At 37.2% G+C, this 23,610-nt stretch overlaps 2 protein-coding genes across 2 annotated transcripts; both read right to left on the reverse strand.

Moving 5' to 3' along the window:
- Positions 1 to 498: 498 nt before the first annotated feature.
- Positions 499 to 17,339, reverse strand: LOC114272867 (uncharacterized). The gene is made up of 4 exons (XM_082888349.1): positions 16,922 to 17,339; positions 14,857 to 14,988; positions 14,586 to 14,776; positions 499 to 768 (listed from the first exon to the last, which is right to left on the reverse strand). Exons 1-3 carry the CDS (start codon positions 17,114 to 17,116, stop codon positions 14,588 to 14,590), a joined length of 516 nt encoding a protein of 171 aa, XP_082744475.1. The 5' UTR covers positions 17,117 to 17,339; the 3' UTR covers positions 499 to 768; positions 14,586 to 14,587.
- A 5,089-nt stretch (positions 17,340 to 22,428) lies between these two features.
- On the reverse strand, positions 22,429 to 23,591 carry LOC145800083 (uncharacterized). Its single transcript, XM_082889737.1, has 5 exons — positions 23,538 to 23,591; positions 23,360 to 23,449; positions 22,985 to 23,236; positions 22,730 to 22,869; positions 22,429 to 22,649 (listed from the first exon to the last, which is right to left on the reverse strand). The coding sequence occupies exons 2-5, from the start codon at positions 23,366 to 23,368 to the stop codon at positions 22,463 to 22,465; spliced, it is 588 nt and encodes a 195-aa protein (XP_082745863.1). The 5' UTR covers positions 23,369 to 23,449; positions 23,538 to 23,591; the 3' UTR covers positions 22,429 to 22,462.
- Positions 23,592 to 23,610: the final 19 nt, after the last annotated feature.

A 23,610-nucleotide genomic window follows, 5' to 3' on the forward strand; every position in this document is an offset into this window, starting at 1 on the left:
AGAAACTTTTTGTAGTTACTAAATAATAAAAAACTTTTTGGTAACTTATTATTTTATCCATAATTTTTTTTTATAAAAAAATATATATAAAAGGGCCCCACTTTCAATATCCGGCTAAGACCCCATAAATGTTAAGACCGGCCTTGGATTGAATTAATTGTTTCTTAAATCGTGTTTTACCGCTGCACCTCCCTTTTTTTCCCTGCTAGAATAACAACTGAATAACAACTTTAATAGACTATAAGAGAAACCGTATAGAGTTGATATTTGGACATATGGACCAATCCAAAATCCATAACCCAAATACACATGATACAGAGAGCATAATAACCTACGACATAAAAGCAACACAATGAAAAACATGAGACTAGAGCAGAGCGACAAAAGGACCAAACTTCAGCAAAGAACACTACATCCAACTTAACAAAAGCAAGAGCAGGAACACCATCAGGAGCGCTATAAAGCACAACCAAACACAACAGAAGCAGAAACACAGCATAAGAACATCAGCAAGTATAGCATTGAGAAATTGGATAACAACCCAACCAGGAGGGGGAAATTAGAAGATCTCACAAGATAAAAATCAATCATCTTTTGTAACTATCAATATGCATAGTTAAGCTTTAGTTTGTAGGCACCAACAATCCTAAACTCACAAGAAACAAAAGCTTATAAATCCATCAGTAAACATAGCCCGGTCCCTTTCACCCAAATATTGCTGCATTAAACCTTCCCTAAACCTATTGCTCTCATGACATCTTCCATAACCTGCAAATAAGCACGAGTGTCAATTACATGCAGAGACTGAATTCTACTATAATTACATCTCATCCATAAAAGCTGCTACAGTTATAAGATCTTCCAGCCTTTCAATTTCATATATTATCCATCTTTTATGCAATTCCAATTTTATTTAAGCTCTCTAATATTTAACTAAATGCAATCATTGATTTACATATCGTTGCATATTATCCAATCTAAATTTATTCCCATCATGTGTTCAAATCAATAAAGGACACATTCTTATTTGACATTTGTTAAGCAAATCACATCAAAACCATTCCTATCAGTAACTTATCATCAAACACAAGAACCCAACCACAAGAATGAAGATGCTTGTTTCTTAATCCCTTTCAATATAGCTTAATTTGATTGCTAATTTTTATTATCAAGAACAGGTAGAAACCATATAAACAACAGAATAATTGAATTCTCTTTTGTATCCATATATAGCACATTTCATGGAGACAAAGGACAAGAAAACACAGTTATAATCTCCAAGTGTGTCTAACCTTTGAATTCATGTAATCTCCAAATTCTAGGACAAGAGAACACAGTTATATATTCAAAACTTCACAAATATTCCTCAATTATTTCCTACTGCAAAATGGTGTTCCAAACTTAAAAAACACAGGCACTTCTAAGAAGGTGGGGCATGTCATGTCAGACGCCGAACCTACACAACCCGACAATCATCAAGAATATTTTAGGCATCAAATTTGAATTTCTGGATATGCTTGGTGAGGTGCATCTAATTGGACAAGTCCGACACGTACAATTACACAGGTATGGAGTGTTTGCCATGGTTACATAATAGATACGTAATACAATAGTGTAATTTGATTTTTGCATGCATCAGTCCAAGAATCTGATTTTTGCATAAACAAGGGTAAATTATACTAACCACCCTTAAAGTTTAGAGAAAATACATTGGGGGTAATTCTATCTATTTACACCACAAAACTAACTCCTTGCACCCTCAAAAAGTTTCATTTTATTTTTTTACAATTTCTATAATTCCATTCCTACCCTCATCCCTACCATCCACTCTTCCCAAACCTTTCAAACCCTAGTTTCTTCACCTCCAACTGACACGATTGCTACCGCCGTCTACAACCGCCGCCACAACAAACACCCTAAAAGCCCTCACTGTCGCCGCAATCGTCGCCAGCAACAACCTCCATAGCCTCGCTGCGGCCATGACCACCTCTTCTGCAGCCCACCAACCGGCAACCCAACCAAACCGCCATTGCAATCTCGTCTCCCATCTCCACCGTCGCAACCCAGTTTCGCCCCTCGTTGATCAGAATTTTGTCCACCCCGGAAAACCTGCCCAACCCAGTCCAACCCTCCCACCTACGGTCGATTTCAAACATTGATTCAATCGGGAGCGGGTATGAGAATAACAAAAGTTCAGATTCTCGATTGACTGTTGGGCCCAAAGTAATTTTATTCATTGAAACCGTCCGACCAAATTTTATTAATAAGAACATTATAGATGCCATAGGTAGATGCACTGTTCTTTTTTTATCATTATTATTTTTTATTCTTTTCATATAGGACTTTGTGTTTCCTTGGTGAAAGAGCCAGTTTACTTTTATTTAATTTTTTATGGAACTAAAGAACTATTATTTAATTTTGTATGGAACTTGTGCTTGTTGGTAAGAGAGCTAGTTCTTCTTAGTCAGAAAGCTAGCTACCCAGTTCTTTCATTTCAATTTTATTTTATATTTTTTTTCCCTATTCTCACTTTTATTTAATTTTGTATAGGATTTATGTTTTCTTGACAAGAGAGCTAGTTGTTCTTAATTAGAGACTAGTCTTTTCATTTTTTAATTATTTTTGTATATTGTTCTCTCTCTTTACTCTGACCTCATTTGTGAGATGCAAGTATATCCTCTCATCTCTTTCATTTTATTTTCTTCTCTTCATCAATCTTCATTGAATACATTTTGATCACTGCTTCGCCGCTGCTACGAGATCCATGTCATCGTTGCTGCAAGATTGCTTCATTGTTTCCATATTCCTCTTTCTTTCTAGTTTTTCCTCTCAGCCTCCCCTCCCTCCTCAAATCTCCCCCTCACCTCCCCTCACCTCTCAGATCTCCCAACCTCCCATACCCCTCTGAAATCTCCTTTGAGTCTATGGACCCATACCATTCTCAGAGCTCCTTCAAGTCTATGGACAAGGGTTATTCACAACACCACCAACCATTTAACCAATCAACCTCTCAGGCTCTCTCTCTCTCTCTCTCTCTCTCATGTCTGTGTTTTTTGTATGTGCACCGACCGATTTCGACTATGAAAACCGTGACCCAATACTTTGCGGTTTAGAACAATACTCAGTCGAAACCGGATGCAATTTCTTTTCATCTGAAGCGGTTGGCTCAGTTGACAGTTCGATAACAAACTCAAACTGACTCAACCCATGAACAACCCTAGTTACCACCCATTGCAGCCGCCCATTTCTTCTTCTTCTCCTTCTCCTCTTTCACTCATCCCCTTCATCCTCCTTCCATAAACCCAAAATCTGAAAACCCTAGATCTTTGGTTTTAGATCTGGGGTTTAGCAGCGACAGGGAGGAGGTCGAGGCAAGGGAAGGAGTCTGGGCTAGGGTTTGTGATGCAAAGAACAAAAAGAAGGGAGTGGGGTGACAAATTTGCAAAGGGTGGAGGTTGAGGTTTCTAGCACGGAAAAAAAAAAATAGGGGATGGGGTGGTGACAAGGTTACAAAGGGTGGCGGTAGGAGGGAAGCGAAGGGAAGAAAAGGGGAAGGAAAGGCATTTTGGCCATTTAAGTGTTCACATTTGATGATGTCACTATATTTTGTTTCCTTTTTAATGTCTATCCAACAGAAGGGGGAATCTTGGTATTAGTTTCAAAAGTAGGGGAGGTCAAAGTAATTTTTCAAACTACAGGGGAAATTCTTGCAATTATGCTAAATCTTAGGAGAGTTAACTGTAATTTATCCAAATAAAACAAAAGGGTGTAAAGAGTTAGAAGTATCGTGCAAGTAGAATTACCCAATACATTGATCCTTGAAGTATAGAAAAAATACATTGAGCCCCAAACAGTGTTGTGAAAGGCGCGCCTAGGCGCAAGGCGCATCGAGGTGCAGGCTCTGCGACTGAAGGGACCCAAGGCGAGGCGAGGTAGATAAGTCACGCGCCTTTGCCGAGCCTTGGGTCAGGCGTGAACAGGAGCAAGGCGACATATAAGCGTGCCTTTTGTATTTTTTTTTTTTAGGCTCTGATCTGAGTTTGAATAGGACCAACCACATACGATTGCAACTCATACTACTCAATACCCAACAATTGAGAGTCGAAGCCCTAAACGCTATCGAAGAAAGGTGTCGTCTCCTCTTCGCGCAGTCTGCAGCTCATCGCGACGTCGTCTTCGTCTTTGCGCAGGTGAGTCTTCTTCTTCTTCTTCTTCATCTTCAGGTGTTGTCTTGTCTCTCTATTTTTCTTTTTCTTTTTTCTTTTTTTGTTGATTATCCATCGCTGCTGCTGCTGCTGCTGCTGGTTCTTTTTTTTTCCTTCTTCTCCTCCTCCTCCTCCTTCTCCTCCTCTTCTTCTTTCCTGTGTTGCCGTCTCGTCTCTCTGTTTTTATTTTTTTCCTGCTGCAGTCTATTTTTTTTCCTAGTCTCTGTTAGGAAAAAAAAATTACAAATAATTAATTAATCACACATTACATTACACTAAAATTATTTTCCATTTATTAAATTTGTTGTGTAGAAAATGACATCTGAAAGTAATAGAAAAAATCCAGCGTGGCAACATACCCATTTGGTAAAGCCCAAAAATTTGTCTTGATTACTTTTTATTTTTAAAAAAAATGTCTTAATACTATGAATGATTAGTCTATGTTAATTTATCTATTTTTTACTAAGATTGTGCGCCTTGCTTCAATAAAGCCCGCGTCTCGCCTTGCACCTAGGCCCAAGAGACCTTCAACGCCTTGAGCCTTTAAAAACACTGGCCCCAAAAGTTTGCATAATTACATTAGGCTCGTTTAATGTTTTAATTCACATAACACTTAGCCCATTTTCATCAGTAATTCAATAGTTGTATAAGTGAAAAAATAATGTTATCATTTCTTTTACATTGAAATGTATATTTTACCATTTAACAAAAAAAAATTGAATATTTTACCTTATTTCTTCGTATATCTACACTCCACTACATTAGTTCTAGTTGTTTTAGACTTACTAAAAGAAGGTCCGTGTAATTATGCTAAACTTAAGGGCTTATTGTATTTTTCTAAACCTCAAGGATAGTGTGACAGCCACCTCCTTGATTAACTAAATTAATTATGTGATTTGCACTGATTATGTGATTATGTGTTATTAAGTGCCATATGATTATTTGAATTGAGTTATTCTGCCATGTGTGATATGCATCGTATTGTTATTGTGAACAGATAAGAACAAGTGATAATTGAACCTGTCTTAAGTGTAGTCTAGTGTAGATTTGGATAAAATTATCTTAATTTAGTTTAACCTCGTACTAATTAATTAAGGCTAGATTAGAGCTTAATTACACTTTGTTAGAATATAATATGTAAAATGTTGCTTTAATAATTAGGTTAGTATAATAATTAGTATGCTTTAATAATGTTGTTTGGTTTGTGCTTCTACTTTCGGTTTGTAATTGTTCTCCCTCTCCTCTATAAAGGAGAGAGCTCAACACACCATAATATACAACAATCAATAATACAATTCTCTCTATTTCTCTATAGATTAATTCTTACATGGTATCAGAGCCAGGTTAAGCACTTAATATTTTTCGCTTCATCGGCGGGCGGCAACCTCGCCTTGGCCGCCCGCCGGACCTCAACCTAATATTTCTGAAAGAACTCAGAACCAACCACTCTTATGAAGGCTACTGGCTTGTGCTGAGCAACAGCCTTAGTAAGCATGGTCAACCATCTGCATGAACTGGTCGATCTTCATAGCCAAAACTATACCAAAACCCAGCAACTCGGGCCAAACGTCGAGCACTACTTCTCCAAGTCTACCCGGTTACCAAGATCCGATCACCCAAGTCAACCACACACGTCCCGACTCGTACAGTCGGGTCTGACTCAGCCCAGCAAATCAAGCTTCCACACCTCCACCGAGCTCCCGTCGCGAGCCAACACGCCTTCCGACGAACTCAGATGGACGATCGGAGCCGAGCCACGTGTCTCGTCATCCTCGTCTTCGCAGAGAAGAGCTATGAGCTCAACCTGAGCTTCAAACCTTTCAAGATCAGCCCGACCGTCGTCCTCGTCATGAGCCTTTGCTTCATCGGCTTCGACACCGCTCTCCATGTCTTCGGCAAGCTCTACCGCTACTGATCTGGTGCTCCCGGAGCTTGATTGATTTCTCTGATCTCGATCGTCCGAGTTCGGATCCCTCGGTAATTGCAAAGTGTAACGCCAGTGGGGATAGTTTCAATTCACATTCTGAACACATCCCTCATCTCCGTCACCACCGATGAGGACCTCCACAACATGCTCCAGAGCTCCGTTACAGTTACAGACCCCTCGGAAGAGGCGAAGAAGCCATGATCAGCGTTCTTGCTCAGGAGCGTCTACTGATCGTTGTGTTGGAGCAACGCAGACGCATCTACAAATCAATTTCAGCTACCCAATCTCAATTCACCACTCATTCTCAGATGGGAGCGCCTATTTTTGAAAAGAGATCTCGTTTGGACAATGCAAACAAAGCTGTGGACCAGACATTGGGACCATGCCCCCTTTTTTTTATTTTTAAAACCCATCTTTCCTTCTGCACTCCACTCACCGACTCCCTCACATCTCCGCTTTCTTTATTTTCTCTTATCTTTCTTTTTTTCATTAAAAAAAAACAAAAAAACAAAAAAAAAAAAACACCCAAAACAATTTACAAATACAAATTTACACAATAAACCATATTTTATTCATCTCAGGGATCAACCCCGATTACAATTTTACATCTCACCAACACAAAAAAAAAAAAAAACAAAACAAAACAAAACAAAACAAAACTTATTCTTTCTTTCTTTATTTTTCTTTCACATTATTTTTAATCTTTTTCAAATTCCATTCATACCATCTAGATTTGCACACCAAACCTTGTTTTATTCATCTCCAGAATCTACTTCCATCGCGTTCCCACCAGAGAGTTACCAACAAACACAAAAAAAAAAAACAAACAAACAAACAAACAAATCTGTCATTTCTTCTTGCCGGGATCAAACTCGATGACAATTTTCCACATTAAAAAAAAAAAACCAACAAACAACCACAAACAAAACAACTACATCCCCAAGAGGGATTTTTCTTTTCCCTTCTCTACTCTGCCGCCGGTCTCTTCTTCTTGCCTCCGTCCTGAGCGACCCTTGACAGTGTTGCCTCCGTGTTTCCCACTCCACTGGGCACGATCACTACTCCCTGCTCCTCCACTGCAGCATATGGCGGACCTCCAAATCGGAACATCACGGTGGCCTTCCGCTTCAGCTCCTTATTTTCCGCCTTTAGCACACTTATCTCTGCTCGCGCATCCTTATACATGCGCTGGAGCAGAGCCAGTTGGGCGTTTAACTGCTGCACCTCATTTGTCCTACTCTGCAGCCGGTGCGACAGGTTTGTGACCGCCGTCATGGTCTCCACACATGACTTCAAAGTATACTGATTGGCCTCAATATCCGTTTGCACCGCCATTTTTTGCTCCACTGACCGCATCGGAAAGTTCAACGGAGCAAAACCAGAGGCGCTTGGTTGAGGTTCACTGGCCACCGCACCAGTTATCTCTCTTGTTGACTCGTTGAGGTCGGGAAAAAGAGTGAGCAGACCACGGGACAAAGAGGCCATATTCTGGGTAGCTGAACGGGAAGACGAGGCCATGTTATGGGTTGCTGAGTGTTTCAGAGAAGGGTTGGTTACAGAGTGTTTACAGAGTGTTTCAAGATTTGCAGCTCTTAGCGACAAGCTCTCAGAGAACGAAGAGGTTTCAACTGGTTTGTTATGCTTCCAAGCCTCAGCCTCCGCTTTGGTTTATAAAGACCATGATGAAGAGGCAGACACGCGCATCATGCGCCTCTCGGTGCTCGCCGACAACATGGGCGCGTCTTTTGATGGCACGTCTTTTGATGGCACGCCTTTTTATGGATTGGGCACGCCTTTTGATGGCACGCCTTTTGATAGATTGGGCACACCTTTTGAGGGTGCGACTTTTTAAGGGTCCGACAAGACTCTGTAAACTGTCCCGACATTGATTCCGGTTAGCTCCTTCATGGGTCCAACAAGACTCTGTAAACTGTCCCGACATTGATTCCGGTTAGCTCCTTCATGGGTCCGACAAGACTCTGTAAACTGTCCTGACATTGATTCCGGTTAGCTTTTACATGGGTCCGGCAAGACTCCGTAAACTGTCCCGACATTGATTCCGGTTAGCTTTTACATGGGTCCGGCAAGACTCCATAAACTGTCCCGACATTAATTCCGGTTAGCTGCTACAACGGTCCGACACAACTATACAGTGTCTTCTACAACGGTCTGACACGACCATACAGTGTCTCATATCCTATTTTTATTTTATTTTATTTTTTTCTGTTTTGTTACTCTCTCCAAACTCAAGTTGGTTGGTTCCTATCCTCCTTGAGTTTGAGGGGGGCTGTTAGAATATAATATGTAAAATGTTGCTTTAATAATTAAGTTAGTATAATAATTAGTATGCTTTAATAATGTACCTTTAATAATGTTGTTTGGTTTGTGCTTCTACTTTCGGTTTGTAATTGTTCTCCCTCTCCTCTATAAAGGAGAGAGCTCAACACACCATAATATACAACAATCAATAATACAATTCTCTCTATTTCTCTATAGATTAATTCTTACACACTTCCTAAGCTAGTCATCAACATAAGAAGAGGAGAGAGAGATAGTGGAGGATGTTAGAGACAACATTTGAGAGAGTCTAGAGAGAAAAGAGTTTGAGCTCAAAGAAGAAGCGAAGGGCTTAGGAGGAAGAAAGAAGATTTGTCTTGAATTCTCTCAAATCATCAAGCAAGGTAGGCATTTCTCTCCACATTCTTGAAATTGAGACTCATACATTCATCATCTTCCAAGATTAAAGCTTAAATTAGGATGAATTGATGCTTAATTAGAAGTTTTGCTCATGTTCTTAGGAGCTTAGGACATGCATGTCTTAGTATGGAAGAATTGGCTAAGTTAGCTCCTAAATTCACCATGCATGGCATAATTTCATGAACTTCATGATCATACATTCATTTTCTTGCATGGGCTTTCAAAATTGAAGGGAAATTTCATGGGATTTGAAGATTTGAAGCTCAAGAATTCAAGCGTTATGAATTGACATATTAATTCAATAATTGAAACTCTTGCATGGAAATTGAAGTTTAATTCAGAGTTGTGAGTTACATTTGATATTGTAAATTAAAGTTTTGGTTGTTTTTCAAGCTAATTTTGGGAGTGAAATGCATGAAATTGAAGTTGGAATTTGCAAAATTGGAGCTTCAAACTTAGACTGATTTTCGGACTGGATGAAACCCAATTCTGCATGTGCGGCCTGGGGTCCCGCACGTGCGGAAAACAAGACAGACTTGAGTGTGCATACTGTTGGTGACCTTTCCGCACATGCGGCCAATGACCCCGCCGCACGTGTGAAGTCAGGTTGGTCCCAGCTCTGTTTTCACTCCACTTTTCTACCTTACGTGCCTCCGTTTACATGATTTTCACATGTATTTGCATTCATATGCATATTATAGGCATGAAAGAAGTAAAGAACGAAAATTAGAACCGAACGAGTGGACAACAAATAGAACCGAATAAGTAAATAACAAACCAACTGACTGAATGAACTGTGTATTGAGTTGTTATGCTTGAATTTGTTTGTTTATGTCGGACGCCACATCTTTAACGCGTATTTCACGGAGCCCACTATGAGTAACAATGTTGTAAAGATATGTTCAATTATAATTATTTTCTGATCGATAAAGTGTACAGTTTCCTAAAATGATACTGTTTACTGAATGAATGATTGTTCTATTTTATGAAATGTATTTGTGGCATCCATAGCATACTGTTACTACCTACTGCTACTGTTACTAAGATCTTTGTTAGTTTCAATTGTTAGAAATACTGTTTATTGTATTGATAGCCATCAAATGACTGTTTGGTCTTTAAGACCTACTGTACTGTTCTGCTATTGAATGTACCACGTATGACTGCTATGATTTGCAATGACTAATATTATGAGATACTAATTGAGAAAGTGAACTACTGAATTGACTGTTTCAATTACTATGTAAGGACATTGTTCATAACCTCTATACACATTTGTTATTCACTGTGCTTCAACTCGCTGTTTATTATATATATGTAGGTGAACAAGCACCGGATCGGACTTAGCAGCGTCGATCCAAACCCTGTTTTGTCAAACCAACTACTATGTCTCACTACAGGGTTCCGAACCGTCATGTGTCAAGGTTTTTTGGGTGCTTCAAATTCACCCGTTTGAAATTGTGATTATGATATTAAGAATGTTTTGTGACTTTTGTTAATACAGTTTCTTTTGGAATTGGGATTTAATTCCCTAACTTATGCATTTGTTTTGTATAAAAGTATGTTATGGACTTATATATATAAAAGTTTATTGTTCATCTAAGTCCTCATAGCTCATTGGACGTAATTGTTTATAAATTATTGGCTTCCGCCAGCCCTTTTTTACTGTCTTACTATATTACTGTTAAGCAGGCTTTTGGTAATCTCGAATTACTGGCTAGTTACGACGCTAAACCTATAGGAACGGTTTGGGTCGTGATAGATAGTCAGTGTAATTATCCAAAAAAATAACTATATGGATCCAAAAGAATAACTATATGAAACCCTATTGAATGACATACAATATAGTTTACCACACTGCCCAAGAAGTGTAGTAGACTAAATTGCCCACGAAGGTGAGTACACAAAGAATCCAAAAATAAAAAGTCATTGGGCAAAATAGTTGCCATTCAAAAATTCAATCGACCACCTGTTACTCTTGGGACTATTTTTACTTGTGGACAAATACAAGATAACTGATATTCGGAGGATTGTTGAGCGCCTCCTAATCAAAATTTACCCCTCTTCAACAGAAAGCTGATTGAATCGCTTTTCCCTTTCATCCATGCTCCGTATGCGGTTCGTCCTAAGCGATAACATCTAATCGGTCCCTTTACCTAACATGAAAACCATAAGGGTATATTTTCCGAAAACAAAAAAAGCTTGTTTGTTGAACAATTTTTGGAAAACTGCTTTTGAGGAATTTTTCTGATAGGTCTTCTACTTTATGTAACCTGCTCATATCTAGAAGTTGTTAACCACATGAAGCAATCACTCACCTTTATTTTGATATATCATGTCAACTCCTTTCAAACCAAAAAAACTTGTCCCCGGGTCATATTTACAATATCATTTTGCTAAAATATTGTGCAGGCAGCAGGCTAAATGAAAGAATTGCAGAATCACAATGTTCTGCCCCATTCATCCTCCTAAGCAAAACAAAAAAAGGTACAGATCTAGTTTCATTCTGTGGACCACCACTAAAATATCTAAAACACCCGTACAAATGGAAAAGCGATCACGTGACATGCAATAATCATCAGTGGACAGATGTATTGGAGAGCTACATTCGACAAGACGTGGTATTACCTCTTCCAAATGGTGGCCATAGGCTCAAGCACTTAGAGGTACACTCGAGAACCCTCACATGTAATAGTATTGAGTGATAAGAAAAGACTGACTTCGGCATTGGGTACATTCCAATGAGATTTAAATGGGCTCATGATCCAATGGGCTATATGTGCGTTGAACAAAATCCAAACTACTGTCCTTCCAAGGTAACTTAACCTACTCAAAATATATAGGGCTACATGGATTGGTGGCTAGAACTAGAGACTTTGCTAAATGCTCTACTAGTATGCTCACACTAATGCAATTATGATCACCTTCATTCCACTAGAGAAAAAGATAGCGCGTACAATTTGGGCATCTTCTGATATAGCCAAGTCAATGATGTGTTAAACAATGATGTGTGGGAATTCTAGGCTTCTGCGCTAAGGAGAAAATAGTGTTGGGCAACTGTCTCATGCACAGGCAACTGCCCCACACTGCAAAGTCACCTTGCATATAAACAGTGGTAGAACCCAAACAGCAAAATTCTCATACACAAAGCTACTATTTTACTTCTTTGAAACTCTTACAGCTACTAAATTGTCCCTATATCACTCACTTGCTCTAAGTTCTCGCCAATCCACTCTTTCTTCCAACCCCTTGGTGTTACTATGGTGTTAGTTCCTCCTCAAGTCCTTTAGTTTGTTAGCTACACATTTGATGTCAAATTTTAATGCATAACAAAATCCCAAAAGCATAGTGTTATCTACTGTATAATATGAAGTCGATCTATGTTACTTACAAGGACTCTGTAATGCATAATGTATTCATACCAGACACTCGACACTTCGGTGCATAAGAGTATGGGATATGAGTTAGACATGTTTAGTTGGACGTTCACCTAGAAAACTATTTAGTAATTTGAGTTTACCATAGAAATATGCATAATCTCATATTATTATCTAAGTTACACGGACGCGGGTACGAGGATCGGGTGCGGGTGCGTATCTAAGGGTCGGATATTTCAAAATTAAAAATTAAGGATGCGTGGATATGTATCCAAATTTGGATACGGTACGGGGATACATTAAATATATATATATTTTTTAAATATAGTTATTAAGATGAGTTACGTTATACAAATAACAAATAATTATTTTACATATATGCGTTTATTTATTTTTATTAATATATATAAGTATGTATTATCCTATAAATATATTATATATTATACAATAATTATTATATAATATATAATAATAATTGTTATTATTATAGTTATTATAATAATAGTTATTAACTATTATTATTTTATATAGATATGTACCTATTATTATTTTATATAGATATATACGAATATAGTACGAATATAGATTAGAATAGATATATACGAATATAGATATGAATCAAGAGACAGGGACGAGAGAGAGAGAGAGAGAGAGAGGGAGAGAAGCGCAACAAAGGAAGCGATCGATCGCGATTGCGATTGCGATTGCGATTGCGATTGCGAGGGAGAGAGAGAAAGCGAGACAGAGAGAGAGTCGTTTGGGGGTGTTCGGCTGTTCGATCGACTGACAGCGCTTCGATCTTCGCCTGGATCGCTGGATGGAGCTTCGACTGGTGGAGCTTCGACTGGTGGAGCTTCGACTAGATCATTCGACCAGGTAATCTCTTGCTCTCACCTCTTTCATTTCTTTTGCTGTGTGCCGTGTCCGATAGAGAATAGACGAATCCGACACAGATCCCACACCCGCACCCGTGTCGTGTCGTGTCGACACGGGTACTTCGCCCCAAAGTGGCGAGTCCATGTAACACAGATTATTATACATAAAATCCTCAATGGCACCTTGTACGGACCATTACCATAACAATTAAAAAACAAACATATTAAGGCCTTGTTTGGGGTGTACTAATAAGTACACATTTTTTATCTTTTTTCCATCACATCACCTCTCTACTTTTCTACACATCTTTTCGTAAAAAGTCAAAAAGTGCACTTATTTAGATTATTCCAAACCACCCCTAAATATATCCTATCAAGTGTCAGTCAACCAAAACACCCATCAAAACCCCAAACAATGCCCATCTCAATGGCTGCATACCAGCAGCTTCAAACACCACCATCAAATATAAAAATTAAGCAACTCTTTTCCAATCACCATCCCAATATCATCTCCAGATTCATCTTTGCAATAAGTAGGGGTGTAAAAACAGCTCGGGACAGCCCACTCATGCAAAATCTCAGCCCAGTCCCAAGCCCAGCCTGACATTTTTTCCACCAAAATAGCTTGAAAATGATGTCAGGGAGGCCGGGTCTTGAGCGGGCCAGTCTTCCGGGCCGGGTCAGAAAAACACACAAGCCAGTCATATGCCCGGGGTTCGGGCTGGGTTCAGCCTCGGACAGGCTTCAGGCCGGCAGGCCATTTTACACCCCTAGCATTAAGCCTTTTTTTTTTTTTTATTAACTTGAAAACCATCAACATTGATAATTACTATCATTGCAGAACTTATTGTCATCTTGGCCACAACCCTAACTTAACACATCTGCCCCACCCAGTTCTCTCTATTCTCTAAAACTCAACATCCAATAAACCTTCAAATTCAAATAAGCTAACACATTCATGTTCCAAAAAAAGATTCATCCACACAAACTTAGATATAGCTCAAACATTGGAATTTTCATTACTATTGCACCATATATATAGCAAAAGAACTTAAACAAATCAAAACCTACATTGACGGACAAACAAAGCTCAACTACTCAACCAAACAAACAAACACCATAGTGTTGCATGCAAGTACCATCAAACACAACAAATATATATAAGAAAAAAAATCTTCCTAGATGACCAATGATATAAAGTTCTTATGATTTCTTCGAGAGTTGAAATATCTTACAAGCACAATATTATCAAAAAAAAAATAAGAAAAAAAAAAAAAGAAGATAAACAACAAATCTTATCCCATACAACTCCTAAAGTTCATATTTATCATCGAAAATTCTTGAATCTCTATCCAATCAAATAAACCACAGCATGCAATTCCAAAGATCAAAGACATTCTCAGAACAAAAATGAATAGTAGTGCAAAACAACAATACAGAACTATCCAATAACAATCTATAACTAAGCGTTAAAACTACAAGGCAATGAAGAAACAAATTATCAAACCTCTAAGCCTTTGGTTTAATCCGACAAAGGTAGATCTTTATGTCTGCACGTATTGGAGCATGCAAAGAAACTTGGAAGATCTCAAATTTAGTAGCAGCAGGATCCTTAGCAGCAAACGTAATATAATACACCAGGCCACTGACCAACCGTGCATTTGCCTTGTGGACCTTCACAAACTGGAAATTTGTGCTCTGCATTTTAAGAAGAAAAGTTCAGTAGGAGTAAATAAGAGTGATAACTATTAAACAAACAAAAACACAACTCCACATACATTTTTCAAGTTGAATTCGGCAATTGCCCTCTTTGAATAGCATTCAAGCTTCTTACGAAGTCTCTTGTCTAATTTCCCCAAAGGTCTTATAATACAATTGGAACAATTGGGGAAAGTTTCAACATCAAACCCCTGTACAAATATACAAGATATAGCAGAAAATTGTAATATTATACAGGAGATGAGAGAGACAGTTAATTAAGAAAAAAATAAAATAAAATAAAATGATTGTTATATACATAACATATAATATAATGTATATACATAATACTATCATATATGAAAACCTGACTTGGTGTGGCTCCATCATGCTAATATTCCCCCCCCCCCCACCAAAAAAAATAAAATAAAAAAGTCATGCCAAGATGACTCATTCTTACATTTGTTTTCTTTAACATAAAGGGGTAAAAATGTAATATCAAATCAAAACCCACTTTTAAAGAAAACTGTTACGCCTCAGATTTTAAGAAGCTAATTAGATGGAAACTAATTAAACCTTAGCGTAATTGTTTTATCAAAAAAAAGGTCCAATGTCCATCATTAGTGCCAAAATGTATTCATTTCCTGACTTAGACAAAAAAAAATTCCAATTTGTCTCACAAAACGACCCATTTAAATAACTCAAGTGAAAGCACTAAAATCACGAATTAAGTATATAAATGGTGTCTGAAACCGATCTTCACTAGTTTCGAGTTGTTTGGAGGGGGTTGAGGGTTGTCCTCTCTTTCCTTCTCATGTATTTTGAGAGGAACTCCACGTAAATCCCATGGGAGGGAGATCAGTCAAGGAAGAGAAAAAGCTGAAGCTGAAAATGAGAGAGGTTTCTCGGCTGACAGAGAGGTTGCTGCCTCCTGTTTTGTGTACAGTAAGGAAAATGTTTTCCACCCCTAATTTTGGACCACCAAATCAACACCTAGTGAAGTATTATAAGTTACATCATTTGAAAATCCCACTAAAACATGAAAATTATTCAATGAATGATTGTCATGTCATTAGGAGTTGGTATTAAAGGTTCAAAATTAATGAGATGTTGCATTACTCATACAGAAATTAGATACAAAAGTAAGACCACAAGGTGTAAGGCTTGGCCACCAACTACTCAACCTCAACACTTGTCAAAAGCCCACTGGCTAAGGAGAGAGGAGACATGAAATATCTTGCTACAATGATGCATACATAAGGTGTATCTCACAACAAAAAATTAAAATTAAAATGAAGGTCACATGGCCTTGTCGAGCCACCAGGTTTGGGGATTAAAGTCTCCAACACAATCAATTTTAATTTAATGGAAAGTGATTTACAAAAGTAGAACTCATAGAATAAAACATTCAAAATGATGTGTCAATAGCATTTGTGAAATAATGAGGGACAATAGTGGGTGTTTCGATCAGTAATGCTACGCACAAAGAGGACCAAACACAGAAATTGCAAGACCGTACGACCGGCTAGATGACCAGGTAGCCGATTGGCCAGAGCTTATCAACCGTGGCTCTCATCTTGTCGATTGCGGCTATCATCTTGTCATCCAATCGACCACCCAGTCATCCGGACGGACGTCCGGCCCTACAGTTTTTGTGCTTGGTCCTATGTTTGATGCTCTATGGGCGTAGCATTATTGGTGTTTTGATGGGTAATGAGAGGACTACAAGAAGCCACCTCTTTCTCCATAGAAATTCTGCACAAATTTCTGATTGTATGTCCTTATTCTAATTTAATTACACAAGTTCCAAACCAAAGAATATAGTAATTTAATTAGACTAGAAATGGTAATGCATTTAATTAATTAATTATCACTAACAAACAAATAAATAATACCACCCTCTCTTTTCATTTGTTTTTTCTTCTTTTTTTCCCGTCTTTACACCACGTAGCCACACAGTTCCAACTCTCAATCACAAAAGCAACACAATCAACAAGACATCTCCAACTTTTATCATTAATTTCTTCAAATTCCAAGTTCTTCACTCTTATTAGCAAGTTATCAAAATAAAATCAAGAGATTAAGAAGAAAAATTGCAAAAAAATTAATTTATAAATGTTGTAATATATATATACACACACGTACACCGCTCTCCTTGACCTGTTTGTTGTACCTCAAACTATCCTCATGCGTCATCTGAAATTGCTGTTCTATCTCAAAACCCTTGTAGGGAAACAATTTAACCTTGTTGTCATCATCATCACCCAATTTCTGCGTTTTCGGCGATGGTTGTTTTTGTTCCGGAGAGGTTTCTGATCCAGAGGTCCGAATAGCAGACATCTTTGACAGATTTTGGAAGGGGACTTTAGGTTAGGTTTAGTGAAAGAAAGACGAAGATGAGGTATTTGAGGAATTTGAGTTTTGGGGATGGCTATTTGTAGTTCTATTTCACCTAAAATGAGGGTGATCGCGGATCGGGGTTTTGTGCAGTTTGCGGTGCGGATTTTACCCGCCCGCATTTATGCAGTTTGAGAAAATGTTAATCTGCAATTGCTTGGTTTGCGGTTTGTGCGAATAAAGCGGTTTGCGATTTATACTCTCTTTTTTTCAAAATTAATTTTGGGAAAATTGGCCTAAGGTCTCTCCTCTACTTTTGATATGAGGAGATGTCCTTTATAATATGTTTTGATGGCTAAGGTCCCTCAAATTTATTTTAGGTTATAAAGTACCTAAATTACCCTTCCTTTATAACATAAATTTGTTTGAATATTATATGGTTGACTTAACTGATACATTTTGGAAACCGAATTTGAAGGGGAGATTTTGTCGGAGTTTTCGTCGGAGATTTCAGTGGAGATTTTATGGTGAAGATTTCGTCGGAGATTTCAGTGGAGTTGACGAGAAAGATTGCTACGATCGTGTAGATTTTGTTGTAGATTTTGTTGGAGATTTCAGTGGTGTGATAGTGTATTGATCGCGTAGATTTTCAGTGGAGTTGAATCAGGTTTGTTTTCGATGGAGATAGCACATGCATTTTGATATTTGTTTTGAATTTTTGTGTAGAGAGAGGCCAGCTTGATAGAGTTGATTTTTATTTTTGGAATTAATTTTTTATTATTTGTTTTTTAATCAATTTGAAAGAGTGTTGACAGTGTGTTGATCGCGTAGGTTTTTGAGTTGAGTTGAGTTGAATTAGGTTTGTTTTCGATTTAGATTCCAAATGTATTTTGATTTTTGTTTAGAGAGAGGCCAGTTTGATAGAGTTGATTTTTATTTTTGGAATTAATTTTTCATTCTTTGTTTTTTTGATCAATTTCAGATAGTGTTGACAGTGTAGGTGATTTTGATGTTTAGAGTTCATTTTTGGTGCTCTGTTTTTTATCAACATGCTGATGAATTATAGTTGTGTTCTATGTTTTTTCAAACCAGAGAAATTTCATTTTCTGCACTATTGTTTGTGTAGTCCAGAGGAAATTATAAGTGCATATGGACATATTATTAGAAGTTTGTAATGGAGATAGAATATGAGAAAGTGAATGTAAGTTCATAAATTTCTCTATACTTGTATTTGTAGTTCAGAGAAAATTGTAAGTTTGTTACTCACTTTCAGTTTGTAGTTCAGAGAAAAGTATTTCTCTGGACTTGTATTCTATGTGATTTTTTTTTCTATAATTGTGTTTAATTGTTAGCAGTAAATTTCTCTGTGATTCATTAAGTTTCTGTGATTTTGTTTTTTATCATCTTGAAGGTGAATATCAGTTTGTAGATGTCTTTGGAGTTTTATTTTAAGTTCAGAGAAAATTATAATTTTTAGAAATTTCTCTGTACATTTATGTTGTTATTGTGAAGTGTTTCTGTGATTTTTTTTGTTGTTTTTTGTTTCAGTTTCAATGGACAGTGCAGTGTTGTTGCTGTGCAAATATGGGAATGATACTATTGTCATTAATGTTTCATGCGAATTGAATTTTGAGGAATTGGTTGGCATTTTGTGTAAAACATGGGAGAATTTGAAACCTGAGACTATGTGTATTTCATATTCTATTTTGGGCCATCCGAATTGTATGGTTCGAAATAATATTGATTTTCTGAATATGTTGAGGGTTGTTTGTGCACGCGGTGTTGATATAGTTGATGTTTCAGTTAGTAGATGTAGTACTTCTGATGAAGAGGATGAAGTGGGGTCTAATTGGGTAGATGTTGTGGATGGTGAGTGTGATAGGCTGGTGGATGTTGAAAGGAATTCACTCTCTAAGTTTTGTTCTCACCAAGAAAATGTGTTATTGTCGGCTAGTTGGCGGAATAATATTACGAGTGTTGGACAAAAGTTTGAGGGTGGTGTGGTTGAGTTCCGTACTTTTTTATGCAAGTATGCTATTGAGGTTGGTTTTCAGTTTACGTATGTTAAAAATGACAAGCTGAGGGTTACGGCAGAATGTGCATATAAGGAATCAAGGGGATGTATGTGGCGTGTACATGCTTCTGTTGAAAAGACAAATGGGTTCTTCTACATAAGGACTTTGAACAATGAACATACGTGTGGTGTGGCGGTTCGTACGAGTAAACATTCGAGGATGACTTCCAGCTTGGTTTCTGGGCTGATACTTGAAGAGGTAAGTGCAAAACCTTTAACTCGTCCAGTGGATGTTGTGAAAGAAATGAAAGACAAGTATGGGGTCTCAATTAGTTATAACTGTGGTTGGTTGAGTATTGAGAAAGCAAAATGTAGTACATATGGGGATTCTTGTTTGTCATTTGATCAATTACGGTGGTATTTTGATGAGGCATTGAAGAACAATCCAGGGAGTCGTTTTGAGTTAGATTTTGAAGATAACAAGCGTTTCAAAAGAGTGTTTGTGGCTTTTCATGCATGCATTGCTGGTTTCAAATATTGTCGGTCATTGCTTTTTCTTGATGGAACATTTTTGAAAGGACGATACAAAGGAGTTATGCTTGCTGCAACGGGAAAAGATGGGAATGAAGGTAATTGTAAATATATTTATTTTTATCTAAGTATGTGAATTTTCTATACATGTAGGAATTGAGTGAATGTGAATTTTCTCTAGTTTTGGCCACTGTATGGATTTTCTATTGTTGTGGCCACTGTGAGAATTTTCAATGGATTTTTGTCAGTGTATGAATTTTCTCTGGATGTTGTCATTGTGTGAATTGTATCTGTAGGTGGTCACTAAGTGAATTTTCTCTGTATATTATGATTGTGTGAATTTTCTCTGTAGCTGGTCACTAAGTCAATTTTCTCTAGATGTTGCCAATGTGTGAATTTTCTCTGGATGTTGGCAGTGTCAAACCTCTCTGGTTGTTTTATTGTTCTATTTTTCTCTGTTGTTTTGTAGGTGGTCACTAAGTGAATTTTCTCTGTATATTATGATTGTGTGAATTTTCTCTGTAGCTGGTCACTTATTCAATTTTCTCTGGATGTTGCAAATGTGTGAATTTTTTCTGGATGTTGGCAGTGTCAAACTTCTCTGGTTGTTTATTGTTCTATTTTTCTCTGCATGTGTGTACCTAATATGCTTGTTCCTATTTGTTTTGTAGGTTTTTTTCTTGTAGCTTTTGCTGTTGTTGATGCTGAGAATAAAGACAATTGGTGTTGGTTTCTTGAACATTTATATGGAGTATTAGGATCAGAAAGGGTGATAAGTTTCATATCAGATCGACATTGTGGAATTGTGGAGGGAATTGCTAGGTTTTTCCCGAACTGCTTTCATGGATTTTGTCTGGAACATCTAAAGAGAAATTTGAGGGATAAGTTGTCATGTGGAAACACAAATTTGGTTAGGGAGACGATTGTGTCCAAGTTTTCAGAATGTGCATATGCTCCAACAAAGGCATCATTTCATTTCAAATTAAATGAGTTAAAAAGTGAGGGAGGAGACATTGTGAGTGTTTTCTTGAGAAGTTTACCATATGAAAATTGGAGTGATGCATATTTTGCAGGGAAACGTTATGGTGAGATGTATTCAAATGTTGCTGAGTCATTCAATTCATGGATACGAGAAGCTCGGCACTTGCCAATAACAAATTTGGTGGACATGATACGGTTGCAAATCATGAATATGAGGTCTGATAGGAGGCTGCTCTCTAGTAAATGGAATAAAATTTTGTGTCCTCGTATGGATAGTGTGTTGGAGAAGTCTTTTTTGGACGGGAGGACATGGAATGTGAGTTTATCATCTGATAATGTCTTTGAAGTGCATTGTTTTCCTTCGGTTATGGTTGATCTTGGGTTGAGAACTTGTTCATGTCGAAAATGGGAAATAAATGGGTATCCATGTCAACATGCTGTTGCTGCAATTTTTAGGAGTGGAAAGAATTTGAATTCATTTGTTGAACCATTTTTTCATGCTGATATGTATCGTCAAGCATACTCCTTTTCGATTGGCCCAGTTCCAACTGTTGAAAAACCTGTGTGTAGCATTGAAGATGCTATGATTTTACCTCCATTGAGCAAGAGACCTGCTGGGAGGCCGAAGAAGAACAGAATTGCTTCTACTGGAGAGTTTAAAAGGGTGATTAAGTGTAGTCGTTGTGAGAGTATTGGTCACCATAATAAGAGGACATGCAAGGAACCTTTGGTAAATAGTTGAGGATTATACATTTTATTGATGGAATAATACATTTGATGATTACTTTGTGTATTTTGTTTTGTGAAATTTATTTTTTGGACAGTGTATATAATAATATCAATGAAATTCATCCAGAGAAATTTTTCAATATCAGTTAAAGTGTGTTTGTTGATATATACTATAGGCAGTGGGTTTGTAGTACCTGTCAAATTCATCCAGAGAAATTTTCCTATGGCAGAGAAAATTCTGTGTGTTGTGTTTTGAAGCTTCATATTCATCCACATAAATTTGACAATGGCAGACTAAAGTACTGTGTGGATTGTGTTTTTTCAATTTGATAATTGTTTTGTACTAACACAGTGCATTAGAGATTGAATGATCATATAGGCACCTTCTTTGGTGAGATATGAGTTAAATTTATCTGTAAATTTCTGGTAGCTTCATATCAGTCATTTCAAGAAATGTGCACAGCAGACAGAGCATTCAAAAAATTATTCTACAACCAAGAAACAAAATCAAGCTCTTTTGGAATTTCTCTGAGTTGAGAATTTCTCTGAGTTGAGAATTTCTCTGGACCAGGGAAGAATTTCTCTGGACTCACTTGAACTCAGAAATTTGTGTCAAAGCCAGAGAAATTTTCATCCAGAGAAATTTTTCACCATCAGAGAAAACTATATGGGCATTGTGTTCTGAAATTTAAAATTCATGCAATGAAATTTTCCAGTGGCAGATAAAATTACTGTGTGCTTTGTGTTTTGTTGAGTTTGATGATTGTTTTGTACCAACACAAAGTTTTATAGATTACATGATCATATAGGCATCCCCTTGGAACGATACAAGTTAAATTTCTCTGTGAATTTCTGGTAGTTTATACCAGAGAAATTTCTGCAGACAATTTTCTCTGGCAGACAATTGTTGAAATTTACATTAGTCGAAATAAAAAAAAAAAAATGAAATTTAGATTAGTCAAGAAAGGATATATACATATACGTCAAGGATCATCATTCCTTCAATGTATCAACAAGAAAGGATATATACATATATGTGAGACAATTTTCTCTATGTGGATATGTACATTGTCTTCCTTTCACTAGTTTCACTATTACATTTGTGGTTCTTCTGGGGGTATTTCAATTGGTTCAGTCCATGACCGGCCAACTTCGGTCACAAATCTCTCTATGAGTTCTGCCCTCATCAACCTTATCTCTTGTGTGGACAATTTGGATTTGATAGGTTCATGCTTGCTATATTGTTTCATTATATAGCAGACAAAGAGGCCACAATCCAGACTGCATACAAATTATAGGTATGGTTAGTTTTAAGAAACATGCAACTGAAATTATCTTATTTATAGATGTATGAAACTTACGAATCGCTTTCTTGTTGTGGAGCATTGTTGACATACTCAAAGTCATAACTTGTGTTATGTGAGTTAATTAATTTGAAAGAGGGTTGTGATTGAGCGTCTCTTTCAAGACAAGCTTTCAAAAAATTCTCCACGTAATCTTGCTGCAAAAAAATAATTTTTATATAACAGAGAAATTTACGGACAAGTCAATGGGATTCTATGAAAATTATCATCACATAAAGATGATGATGGATCAGAGAAATTTGCACTCCTTACCAATTGTTTTGCATCTTTGACATATTTGTCTTCTGCATCATCCCTCCTTGGCCTCAGTGAGTTGTAGAACCTCCATAAATTGTCTTGTTTGTCCAGGACAAGCAAGGTCCAGTGATTTCCATGTGTGGACTTCTCATTACCTCCAGTATTTATTGGGAAATGGAGGAACCTATAGTTCCTCCATGCTGTTTCAATATGCTTGTCAAATAAGGACACTCGAAAACTTTGATTTTCTGTCATGTTGATGAAATTCTGTGCTCAGAGAAAATCAAAAAATGGTTTTGTTAGTGACACAACTGACTTCAAGAAGTATATTAAGAAGAGAAAGTAGAAAGTAAATTCCAGAGAAAATCAAATAAAATAGTAGTAACATACTAAGCACATGGATGTGAAAAAAAATGAGGTTGGTTGTTGTTTCTCTCTGATTTGGTCAGCCAAAAGGATCTCTCCATAGCCATCAATGACCTGAAAAATATGATTTATAATTGTAATATTGTTTTATAAAGGCTGATGGAACATTGCAGAGAAATGTTGATGAAAGGGAAAGACTTACATTGTTGGCAATTTCTTTTTGCTTTATGAGGTTTCCAATGTCTTCAAAGGTAATGATATTTAACTCACTTGTC

Source organism: Camellia sinensis, chromosome 9 (genome assembly GCF_055761805.1).
Source record: "Camellia sinensis isolate YWXY chromosome 9, ASM5576180v1, whole genome shotgun sequence".
NCBI lineage: Eukaryota > Viridiplantae > Streptophyta > Magnoliopsida > Ericales > Theaceae > Camellia > Camellia sinensis.